This window comes from Cebus imitator, unplaced genomic scaffold (assembly GCF_001604975.1).
Source record: "Cebus imitator isolate Cc_AM_T3 unplaced genomic scaffold, Cebus_imitator-1.0 Scaffold115, whole genome shotgun sequence".
Taxonomy (NCBI): Eukaryota; Metazoa; Chordata; class Mammalia; order Primates; family Cebidae; genus Cebus; species Cebus imitator.
This window is the reverse complement of record NW_016107430.1, coordinates 4,270,608-4,283,008: the sequence shown is the minus strand read 5'-3', so window position 1 is coordinate 4,283,008 and position 12,401 is coordinate 4,270,608. Positions and strand designations below refer to the sequence as shown.

Genomic DNA, 12,401 nt, shown 5'->3' with positions numbered 1-12,401 from the left:
CTCCCATGAGTTTCCAATACACACCAAGACATCCCCTGGATGCCCCACAGGTAATTCAAAGAGGGCATCACAAATGCACTTGCCCAGACAGCTGACTTGCAGAGTGATGGCGTAAGGACCTCCATAAATCTGCTCCTCCTTAAGAGCAATGAGATTTCTGGCAAAGCGGTTATAAGTCAAGTTTTTCAGAACTCTGGAAATCAATCAAAGACCCGTAACAATCTGAGAAGCATTTATTTGAGGAGTACAAGTCTTTCACCAGCCTCCGGCTTGATATTCCTCTGGCATTCCAAACAGAGGCTAACGGAGGCACCCTTGTAGGATAGGACCCTAAGGCCTGGGAGTGATGGGTGGCAGCCCATCCACTCATTAAAGCCCAGGGGGCTTTATCTGAGGATCCTGACTTCGTCACATCTTGTCTGTCCCAGGCTCCATCCCAGAGGAATCCCTTTTACCTCATTATGACTACCCTAGCTTCAGTGTCTACGCCTCCACCTCACCCATACTTCTCCTTGCACCAGAATCAAGTTGTAATGTTTGAAACCTCTCAATGGTTCCCTGGAGAGAAAAGCTAAATCTGCACAAGAGGCTCTGTGAGTTCTCCCTAAGCTAGTTGGAAGGCTTCTGTAAACCCTTTCATGCTCCAGCAATGCTGGGTTATAGAGGAAAAACTTAGACCTGGGTCTAAGTGTATGGTGACTTTGGCCAAAGTCACACCCAATTCCTGCCAGGACTTAAATAGAGGCTAAGGCTAAGACTGCAGGAGAGTTACCTGGGACTAATACCTGTAGAAGCAGAGGGCATTGCTATGATTAAACTGCCTACGACGTTGATACCATTATCTTACAGATGAGGGAAGCAGAAGCTGTTAACCACACAGGTGAGAACCTGGACTGAGAGGAAGATGGGCACCTGACAATGGCCACTGCTCAGGCTCACGGGGCTGCAGCCTTTGGCCAGGACAGAGAGGGGAAGGAGAGCAAGTCAGTTGGGCTGGAACTGGGAGGAGCTCCCAGGGGAGGGTGTGGGTGGGGAGGATACCTCCAGTCTGAATGACCCTTGGGCTATCTCACCTCTCTAGAGGCTAGAGTTCAAGCACAACAGCCCTGAAGCCAGAGGCCTTAAAGCAGGGAGACCAGGGAGGGGAGGGGGCGGGGGGCACTGGGGGTAGGCCTGGGCCGCAGTGATCAGAGCCTCCTTTAAGACAAGGAGCCGTACAATTGAGGCAATATCTTTTCCCATAACCTGTATTTTTTACATCAATTTTCATCACTATAGTAGATTAAATAACCTCATGGATCTATTAAGAATGTACAACCAAAGAAGACACAACCCATTCTGGAAGCCAGCGCTTTAAACTGAGTCTGGGTAGCTGATACGCAGTGAAGGAAATCAGAGGACGCTTGGCTGCCACCTGGTGGGGCAAGGAGATGAAAAGGCCAGATAGAAATTTCTGGCCAAAAAACGGTGAGTCTCCTATAGAGGTGGTTGTGTGGGGACTGTGACCCAGCTCGCCACACTTACCACCCCCCTCTTCGCTCTCCACCCTCCAATTCTTCACCACTGGAAAAAAATGGACTCAAAGCTGTAGTTCATACAATTGAAGATTTATGTAAGTTACTTAAGTCACTTATTTTTCAACTGCACAATGCTGAAGCCAGTCTAAAAAAGAATCAAACACACCACTGCAAGTTAATTCAATGAGTTCCTTTTTTTTTTTTTTTTTTTTTTTTAACAGATTTGTACAGCAAAAAATTCCCAGATCACAGTCTCTACCCTACAGTCACCCGTCCAATGCACAGGAAGCCACACAGGCCCCAGCCACAGGAACCAAGGTCAGCAGCTGACTGCAGAATTGACTTCTACTTACAGGTGACATGTGGCTGGAAAAATCTTGAGTTCCCTTTGTTCTCCAGTGTATCTTGTACAAAATATTACATTTGTTTAAACACATATTTACAGAGTTTGCACAAATAGAAAATGGTTACAAATGACAACCAGGCTTGGCAGGATACCAGTTCCCCTCCCTACTGACCAAGGTCGGAGGTGCGATGACCATTTCATATTTACATTTGCAGTTTAAAAAGTCTGTGTTTAGAGACCTAGATGAAGTTTATAAAAACTGGTTAAAATGTCATCAATTCATGTATGTAAGCTGTACAAGTAGTGGATACCAATTAGTCCGTTCACGTCTTGCTCCCTGAAGAAAGATTGTGAAGTAGGAGAAACCCTCTCAAGCAAGCAACATACATCCCTGGCGTGTGTTGCCAGTTTGTTTGGTTTTTGCTGGGGAAGGATATAGAAGGAAGAAGAAGAGAATGGAACAGGGGGAATAGGACAATCTGGTTGAGACCGTTTCTATTCCTTTTGTTTTTTTAACAGCTGAGAACCAGGATCAGCCAGCTGGCCTGTTAAACACTATCCTTTGGCTTTGAGAAGAACCCACAGTTCCATCCTTTTCTCTCAGAGACGAAACGCTTCTCAATAGGAGTCAGTATGGAGGAAGAAAGGACTTTCTGGAAAGGACAATGTTTGTTATTCTGATGTTAATCTTTGACTTGAGTGCCAAGCCCAATTTCAACAGTGCAAAAAAGACTCTCAGGAAGCAGCATGGGGAACCGGGGGTCAAAGGCTTGCGTAGTAGCTGTCTACCCACTGGGCAAGGCCTCGCTCCACCAGGGACCGGTTTATCAACACCACCTGGAAAAGAAAGTTCCCTTAAAGCTTTGTCCATGACACCTTGGGGCCATCTCCCAAGCCAACTTGAGTTCTCCCCTCTCTGATCACCAATGCAGGCAACAGACGTACAAGAGTAACAGGGTAGACTGGGTGCGGTGGCTCACACCTGTAATCCCAGCACTATGGAAGGCTGAAGGAGGTGGATCATCTGAGGTCAGGAGTTCGAGACCAGCCTGGCCAACATGGTGAAACCCCATCTCTAGGAAAAATACAAAATTAGCTGGGCATGGTGGCAGGTGCCTGTAATCCCAGCTATTGAGGCCACGGCAGAATCGCTTGAACTCCAGAGGCAGAGGTTGCAGCAAGCAAAGATCATGCCATTGCACTTCAGCACTGGCAACAAGAGCAAGGCTCTGTCTCAAAAAAAAAAAAAGAGTAACAGGGTGGGGGACATGGCTTACTTATGCTCTAGCCAACAGGGACATTTAAGTGTTCTATTGCCTGCTGTGTCATGGGAATACACTTTTTTTTTGAGGCGGGGTCTTTCCTTGTCACCCAGGCTGGAGTGCAGTGGTATAATCTTGGTTCACTGCAACCTCTGTCTTCCAGATTCAAGTGATTCTCCTGCCTCAGCCTCCCAAGCAGCTGGGATTACAGGTGTGCATCACTATACCCAGCCAATTTTTGTGTTTTCAGTGGAGATGGGGTTTTGCCATGTTGGCCAGGCTGGTCTCAAACTCCTGAACTCAAGTGATCTGCCCTCCTCGGCCTCCCAAAGTACTGAGATTACAGGCATGAGCCATCGCACCTGGCCAGGACAGGCTTTTTAATATGCTGAAGAAATTTAAGCTTTCATACCATAAGATGAAGGACAGAAAAACCCAACAGATGGAAAGTCCCAGAAGGTCTCACACAGGGTCTCTCCACCTCAGCACTACTGACATTTGGGGCCAGATATTTCTTTGCTGTGGGGGGCTGTCCTGAGTACTTTGAGATGTTTAGCAGCATCCCTGGCCTCTATCCACTAGAGGACACTGACATCACCACCCCCAATCTGGATATCCAAAGTGTCCCCTGGGAGGTGCTGATCTATAGTCATAGCCTCTAACTCAAGAGGAAACAAATCCCAGAACCAGCTCCAAATCAATCCACTGCTTTGGGCCAGGAATGCAGAAGGAAAAGAAGGGCAGAACTTACTTCATCTCCAACCACACTCCACAGCTGAATCAGAGGAAGACCAGTTGGACTGTAACTTGTCACCTGAAGAAGAGGGGAAAAAGTATTGATATGGTTTTGTGTCCCCACTCAAATATCATCTTGAAGTGTAATCTCCATAATCCCCATGTGTCCAGGGAGACCTGGTGGGAGGTGATTGGATCATGGGGTGGCATCCCCATGCTGTTCTCGTGATAGTGAGTTCTCATGAGATCTGATGGTTTTATAAGTATCTGACAGTTCCTCCTTCACATACTCAGTGTCTCTTGTCTGCTACCATGTAACCTGTGGCTCTTCCCTTTCTGCCATAATTGTAAGTTTCCTGAGGTCTCCCCAGGCCTGCAGAACTATGAGTCAATTAAATCTCTTTCCTTTATAGATAACCCAGTCTCAGGTCTTTCTTTATAGCAATATGAGAACAGACTAATATCAAGTATTAGCTATTTCATGCACCTTTCATTAAATACTGTTGGTCAATCCAGGGCCAAGCCACAGGAGGAAGGAATTTAAAGGTCAGTTCCCAGGAACCTAGCCAACCTGCCTCCTGACACCCCCCGCCACCCACACACCTGAGCCAGTAGTGCCGTATTCCCTGTCATCTCGCTCATGGCAGCATCTGCTTCCGGTGAAAAGTGGTCATCATCTTCAGGAGGAAAAGGAAAAGCGGCATTTAGACTCTCACTAAGGCAAGGCACCCTTGTCACGTACACAAGTTTCAGGAACATTCCAAGTAGAATGCTTCAGATGCTATGGGATTTGAGAACTGCACTGGGGAGATCCACCCACGTCAGGGACAGAGCCTAGGGCTCCATATGACTCCCCATGGATAAACTCAGGGCCGCTGCTGCATGCTGCCCACTGTAGTACAGACAACAGATGGACAGAAACGCTTGCCTTCACCACTACCACCACCAATACCTCCAGCAGCAGCAGCACCACCACCAACTCGGGTGCAGGCGGCAGAGAGCACGTAGTATGTGTTCTTCCACCAAATTAGTAACACCAAGCGCTATCCCCACTTTATAGGAGAGAGCACTCAAGCAAAGGTTGATTCCCGAAGGTCAACCAGCTCCCAAGTGGGAAGGTGGGAATGAAACCCAGGCAGTTGGCCACACAACTCAATAAGGGCAGCTACTCAGTGGGCAAGGCACTACGGCAGCATTCAGCTTTGCAGGATTACAAAAGTTACATAGAACAACATATGCAAGGCAAGCGGTGGTAAGGATGGGAGACGGGTTTATCAAGGAAGATCTGGGAAAATCTTAGGAAGCAGAGTTTCAGCTGGGTCTGGACAGATTGCTTAGATGGACAGAAACAGAGACAAAGGAAAGGCAACAGCAATAAAAGAAGCAAAACAAAGATCTTGCCCTGGTGCTTCCTCTGACCTGACTCTAGCTAGACTGTAGAGTTTCTAATGCATGCAATGGCTTAAGCAAAAAGAAGATCTAAAGGGGCAAACCTGGGGAGGGAGTGGGATGGGATGAACTATCACCTACAAATAGAAAATTCCTAGCCACAAACAGCTGCCAATATCGCCACCCTCTAGACACCAGATCCTGGGTTTATGTAATTCTCACAGCCAGCATGAAAAACAGGTACCATTCCCATGTTCTGGGGTAAAAACTGAGGCTAAGTAATTTGGCCAAGATTTTGCCAATCCTCTTCCCTCTGTCAATGCTTTTGCAGTCTAAGACACCAGATAGGATGTCCCCACTGTGCCCCTATGGAGCTATGGCCTGGCTGAGCCGTTTCAGTGACCAGCACACCCTCAAACACCAGGGCTAAGACTCTGGGTTTGGACCATGATCTGGAAAGTGTCTTTGTTGGACGCCCCTCAATGTCTGAGGTCTGAGTACAGACTCCAGCAGTGGACCTCAAAGGCTGTTCCATGGATCAGCAGCACTGGTCTCCCCTGGGAACTTGACAGCAATGTAAAGCTCCTGGGCCTGAGCCCAGACCTATTCAATCAAAAACTCTCGAGTGGCAGCAACCTATGTTAGCATAAGTCCTCCAGGTGAGAACGGAGGCTCTAAGAGAGAAAGGCCTACTCTCAACAACTGTCCTTCACAATCCCCCCAAGCCAGAGGCCCCAGCTGTTACCTGACAGGGGCATCACGCTGTCCAGAAGGACTTCTGCTCCCTGAAATGGCAGGGTGACAAAGTCAGACCTGGAAAGGCAAGAGAGGAACAAGTTTAACGTGGACATGACGGCTGACTCCACTCCAAGCCAGTATTTACCTTTGGACAGCGACACCTATAACCTAGGATGCAGCAGAGCAGAGAGTTTGTACTTCGCAGCAGGCCACGGCTCACAGCACACCCAAACACAGGCAGCCAGCCCTGCTGCAAGCCTGACCTCAGAGGGACTTCCTACAGCAAATTCCTAAAAAGGAGCCCACTTCACATTTTTCCCTTTTTTTTTGGTTGTAGAGATGAGGTCATGCTACAGTGCCCAGGCTGGTCTTGAACTCCTGGGCTCAAGTGACCTTCCCAAAGTGCTGGGACTATAGGCATAAGCCATCACACCTGGCCCAGCTTCACTTTTGAAGGATGATGCTGGGGATTCTTCCATAACATGGGCCTTCTAGCTCAGTTTGCCTGAGGCAAGTAATCGAGTTTGTTTCTATCAGACTCTGCTAAAACACAGTAGGCAGCAGGAGGGAAGAATTAACTCTCATCCAAGGCCTGGCACAACTGAGCCAGCCACGCAGAGATGGCACATCCCAGAATGAGCAGGGCGTAGGCCTGTCTGAGGCAGCTCCACTCACCTGATTTGCCGGAGCACGTCTACCTTCACCCTCTTATATCCGCCATAGTCCACATATCGAATCTCCACTTCGTTGGTCTCCTCATAGGAGGCAACCACTTGGGCTCGCCACCAGGCTCCATCCGCACCAGGGGCGGCACAGATGACCGTTACTGCAGGGCAGAGAGAGGAGTGTGTGGAACACCCGGTCCAGGGCAGGGCACCAAGGGCCACGTAGCCGCTACCCACCTCCCTGCGTTACCTCTCAGAGGCCTGCACCTCTGCAGTGCAGGGGACAGGAACAGCAATGGGCCCCAAGCAAAGCCTCCCTGGAGCCCAAGACCAGCCGAGCAAAGAACCTGGATGTGAGAAGTTCAGCCTAGCAAGTGTGCAGCCCCGAAGCCATCCAGACTGAAAAGCACTCAGCCTAGATCCATTACTCTGAACGTACTGGGACCCAAGAGGGACGCAGATAAACAGGAATAAACCAAGGAAATATAGCACTCAGGAATGGGGCCAGGGCCAGCCTTACATTTAAGAAACCAAGTGCCGCAGATCTGAGGATCCTTGTACCTAGGGTCTGCTCCAGCCCACAACTCAGATGGAGAGCTTGACCAGAAGGGGCCTCCTGGACCTAAACCCCTTTCTTCTAGCATTTGCCTCTAAAAGCGCTGAAAGCACCTGGGCAGCCACCCAGGATCAAGGGGTCACTAACCCACTGTAGGGAAAAGGCAGATGAGACTATGGCGTAAAGGTTCCCAGTAGCACCCCAACAGCTGCCCCAGGCTGGCCGGGATGAGAACCTGTGACATGGACTGACTGTGCTGGGTCCTGACCCTTAGAGAGAGCCCCTGGCAGTTACCCCTTGGGCTCTGGTTCAGTCTTTACTGCTGGGTTAAGGCGACTTTAGAGAAGCTGATGGAAACTAAGTCCTTATCCTTCCAAAAGGAAAAAATATACACAAAAAGCTACAGATCACTTCAAAAGGCTTTCTAACGAACTGAGGGACCCCAACCTCCTCTGGTGAGGAATGGGTGATGTTCTGACATTCCATCCTAAGGGCAACAAAGGTAATAATGACAAAGGCTGGGCTCCGACCCCAGACCCTGCTCACAGAGGCAAGTCACTTGATTTCCAAGGCTCAGTTTTCTCATCTGTTAAATGGAGATGACTCAATCCACTGCATAGTCTTGCTGGACTTAGGGATTTTTTAATGATAACTGGTATATGCATCAGGTGCTTTATACGTAACACATACAGTATTCAACACTAATTCCTGGAGCAAGTGGGTATCACCTCCTTTAACAGATAACAAATAGGTGGGAGAAACTATGACACTGGTTTTAAGGGGAAAAAAAAATAAATAGTAAGTGGCAGAGCTGGGATCTGAATCCCTGTGTCAAAACTCTACTCCAACACCCGTCACTCCACCAGCCAGTGGACACCCCAGCTCTGCCTACCCAGGAAACCCACCCCAGCTCAATAACAATGTCAAGAATTCAGATATGCTGCTTCCATGAAGGATCCCAGAACAGCCTCCTCCTGATCAGGATCCAGGGCAGAACAGGCAACTCCAGGGCCCCCCTTTCCAGCCCCTCAGAGCACTGCTTACTTTCCACCGGTGTGGGCAAGGTGGGGATTCCAGGCTGAGAGTAGCAGAGGTACATCTGCTGGTCGAGGCTGCGCAGAGCGTGGAAGGTAGGGTGTGTGTGCTGCTGCACAAACAGGTGTCCGGCGTTGACCTGGTTGACCACAATGACCTCCACAGTAATGCCATCAGGCAGCATGAGCTGTAGGGGGGTAAGGAGCAGCGGTCACTGAAATAATCCTTCTCATCTCATGTTTGAGTAAGTCCCGAGGCCCAAAGGCAAGTCTCTGGGCTGGCATATCTTTGAAAAGGGCAACTCAAGACAACATGGCACCCAGAAGGCAGAGGTTGAAGGACTACTTTGACAATACAAAGTGTTCGACACCCTGTGGTTGCGTCCTGCAATACCAAGAGCAGCCATTAGGGGCAGCCTCACCTCAGGGCCAGGTAGAGAAGGTCTCAGATACTGGGAAACCAAGAAGCAACTGCGGAGGCAGTGCTGGGCCTTGCACAGGCCTGGGGGCCGTGTCCACCTGCCAGTGTTGCCCTCCCTCCCCCTTTTGTTGATGAATCTCTAAGACCCAGGGAAGGCAAACACAGGAATGAGGTGGCCACTGAGAACAAGACTCCTGAAAATTAGTAGGCAGGCGCTCAGGCCTTTCAGCCAACTCCTGTGGACTGGCAGCTGACCCCAGGAGCCTGCAGTCTAACAGCATCTACACTGCCTTCCCAAGAGAAAGCAGTGGCCTCAGGTCAGGTCCATGGTCAAGGTCTAGCAGAGTCTGCACCCTGTTTGCTCTCCCTCCTACTGCTTTATCCTCTGTTGTTCCAAGTCCTGATCCTATTCTCAACATTCCATAGACACCCCCAATTCATTCCACTTTGGGACTTGGAATGCAGGTTTCCTCAGTGGTCAGACTCCATATTAAAGGTCCTAGAAGAGGCCACCACTATTCTCTAAAAGACTTGTCCTTAATACTGGCTCCCCAATGCCATGCTACAAGCAACATCTAAGGGCTCCAGACAGTCGGGCATCTATTCTACCTTCCAGCCAGGTGGTCACAAGGGGAACAGCTTCTGGCTAAGGGTCCTGGTCCCCTCCCCAGAGATTCAGAGGTATCTGGAATCATCCCTCCAGTCCCACTGAGCCAAGCAGAGTACCAAGAAAGAAATCATCTGTACAAACCAATCTGTTTTAAAAAAGAGAGTGAGGGGCTGGGTGCAGTGGCTCACACCTGTAATCCCGGCATTTTGGGAGGCCAAGGCAAGCGGATCACCTGAGGTCAGGAGTTCGAGACCAGCCTGGCCAACATGGTGAAACTATGTCTCTAATAAAAATACAAAACTTAGCCAGGTGTGGTAGTGCATGCCTATAATCCCAGCTACGCGGGAGGCTGGGGCAGGAGAATCGCTTGAACCTGGTAGGTGGAGGTTGCAGTGAGCCACGATTGTGCCACTGTACTCCAGCCTGGGTAAGAGTAAGACTGTGTCAAAAAAAAAAAAAAAAAAAAAAAGAGTTGGGTCCAGGACCAAGCCTCCTGGGAAGAAACTCTTGATTCAGGAGTAAAGCATAAAGTGGGGTTCAGCCCATTCTCAAATATCCACAGGAAAAAGACATCCCAATCCTCTCCCTCCAGCACAAGGGTCTTTGGAAAGGGGAAAATACAAAACTGAACTGCCTACCATCCTTAAAAAACTAATTAATAATAATAATAATAAGCCGGGCGCGGTGGCTCAAGCCTGTAATCCCAGCACTTTGGGAGGCCGAGGCGGGTGGATCACGAGGTCAAGAGATCAAGACCATCCTGGTCAACATGGTGAAACCTCGTCTCTACTAAAAATACAAAAAATCAGCTGGGCATGGTGGCGCGTGCCTGTAATCCCAGCTACTCAGGAGGCTGAGGCAGGAGAATTGTCTGAACCCAGGAGACGGAGGTTGCCGTGAGCCGAGATCGCGCCATTGCACTCCAGCCTGGGCAACAAGAGCGAAACTCCGTCTCAAAAAAAAAATAATAATAATAATAATAATAATAATAATAAAAGCCCAGGAGGACAATTTCCTTGGAGAAGCACAGTCAGCCCATCTGTGTAAAATGCAGTCCATAGTCTTTGGCCCACAGAACTCTGTAATTATACTCTCAGTGACAGGAGGCCCAACCGGGGCCAGAGGCATGCTGCAGGATATGGGTGAGAGCCCTGAGAGACCCTGCAGCCAGCAGCACACAGGGGCCCTGGAAACGGTAGCTCTTCCCTCTGCCAAACTCCTGGGGCAACCTCCAAAGAGTCACTGGACTTCTGGGCCTGGGGGGGAGTACTGACTCCTCTCTATAATTTAGGTACCTCCTGGGGTGGGGGAGAGGAAAGGGGAAGGAGATCCTTCACCAGGGCCACTGCTAAGGTCTGACTCAACCAGAAGAACGAACAAGCACTGTCCAAACCCATGATTCTACTCCCACCCACGTCTCAGGTGCTGAACGGCAACCCTGGACACAGCCAATTTCCTGGCCGAACTACATCATCCTTTCTAAGCAAATGCCTAGAAAATGTAAAAGGTGCCCAGGCGGCAGAGCCAGGGAAAGTGGTCCTCCCATGTGGGGACCAAGAGGCCTCTGGTTTCCTATCAACACTGCCACCACCTAACCCTTGTCTCCAGAAAACAGGCCCATAGCAGAAGCGACCCGTGCAGGCCAGAGAGGATACAGGCACATACATGCCCTTAGCTTTCTTGGCCTGACTCTGGCGCTCTTGTTTGGGGTAGATTTTGGGGAAAGAGGCAGGAAGTCCAGGAGCATGCTCACCCAGGATGTCATCGGCAGAGAAGGCAGCGCCAGCGAAGGCAATGGGGGAGCATAGATATTCGTGAGGTTCAGCTCCTTGAACTTCTTCCCAATCAAGGTCAGTGCTTTGTCTACATGATGCTGAGAGCCTAAGCAGGGGATGGGGCAGGACACACAATCACTGTAAGAGGAGAGTCACACACACACTCACAAAAACTCAGCCACATACCCCACTCCACGGGACTGTGCATAGAGTTCATGCGCATCTTTGAGGTACCAAAACACTTAAGCTCTGCTTTAGGAAGAAAGGCATCTAAACCTTTCAAATGATACCTCTGCCATTATGGTCCATGCTTTCAATGCAACAGGAAGAGGCAGGCTGCTTGGAAAAGGCCAAAGGGGAATTGCACACAGGGTGTGCAATTTGAGAGGAGCCTTCATGGAGTGGTGGGCACTATGAACCCAGGTCCCCGGCCCCACCCAACCAAGCACCCTTACTTCTCCTGGCCAAAGACCAGAGTAGGGAGGGACCCGAGTCTCCTGTGGGCACCTGAACTGGGGGAAAGGCTGTAAGTAAGACACTCAATGCTCCCTTCCCTGGGATAAGAAGCAGGGTTTCCTACTCCAAAAGGACAATTGAAACTCAGATGCTATTGACTTCCACTTAATATTTTAGGGAAGAGGCAATACAAGCAGCAGATGCCACTGACCTTCTATGTGGCAGATCTGGACACTCTGGGTGTAAGGCAGGGTTGAGATGTAGATCTTGGCACCAGACGTTTGCTTCAGAAAACTCACATACCGCCCCTGCTTGCCTATTAGCCGACCGACTAAGTGCTTCCAGAAAGAAAAAGAGATGAGAGGGTTAATGGAAAACCAATTCCCTGGACACCCAAAGACCTACTTCTGTTTTACACAGATCATACTCAAACATGAGCTGTTACCATGTCAGCATTTATTTTCCAGGACTATTCTAAGCACTTACACTTACTCATAGTACCTGTGAAACAGATAACTTTACCACCATTCTGTAGTTGGGGAAACAAGCCCAGAGAAGCTGAGGAACTACTTAAGGTCACACAGCTGCTAACCAAGCAGTCTGGCTCCAGGACCCAGCAGTCCCCACTTCATCCCAATAATGTGGCCCAGACCCAGAAAGCTACAAAGGCAGCAGTGTCTTCTCTAAAACCCGTGCTGAGAAGTGTCACCAGCACAAGATTTCTCGTACACCTTTCCCTCAAGTCTACTCAGATTCAAAGATAAAGGGGCCCCAAAGATTACAGGCGCAGTGGCTCACACCTGTAATCCCATCACTTTGGGAGGCTGAGGTGGGTGGATCACGAGGTCAGGAGTTCAAGACCAACCTGGCCAAAATGGTGAAACCCTGTCTCTTAAA

The 12,401-nt window shown here is 49.5% G+C and overlaps 1 protein-coding gene across 4 annotated transcripts in view; it reads right to left on the bottom strand.

Annotated features, from left to right (window-relative positions):
• Positions 1 to 1,591: 1,591 nt before the first annotated feature.
• The window catches only part of AKAP1 (A-kinase anchoring protein 1), a 37,590-nt gene continuing 26,780 nt past the window's right edge, over positions 1,592 to 12,401 (bottom strand). For all 4 annotated transcript variants that reach the window (XM_037742125.1, XM_017538831.2, XM_017538834.2 and 1 more), the window contains exons 4-11: positions 11,716 to 11,842; positions 11,027 to 11,154; positions 8,253 to 8,430; positions 6,663 to 6,813; positions 5,995 to 6,062; positions 4,464 to 4,537; positions 3,877 to 3,939; positions 1,592 to 2,700 (exon numbers count right to left, since the gene is read on the bottom strand). In XM_037742125.1, coding sequence (XP_037598053.1) covers positions 2,626 to 2,700; positions 3,877 to 3,939; positions 4,464 to 4,537; positions 5,995 to 6,062; positions 6,663 to 6,813; positions 8,253 to 8,430; positions 11,027 to 11,154; positions 11,716 to 11,842 — 864 coding nt within the window. In that variant the 3' untranslated portion in view covers positions 1,592 to 2,625. The remainder of the gene's footprint in view (positions 2,701 to 3,876; positions 3,940 to 4,463; positions 4,538 to 5,994; positions 6,063 to 6,662; positions 6,814 to 8,252; positions 8,431 to 11,026; positions 11,155 to 11,715; positions 11,843 to 12,401) is intronic.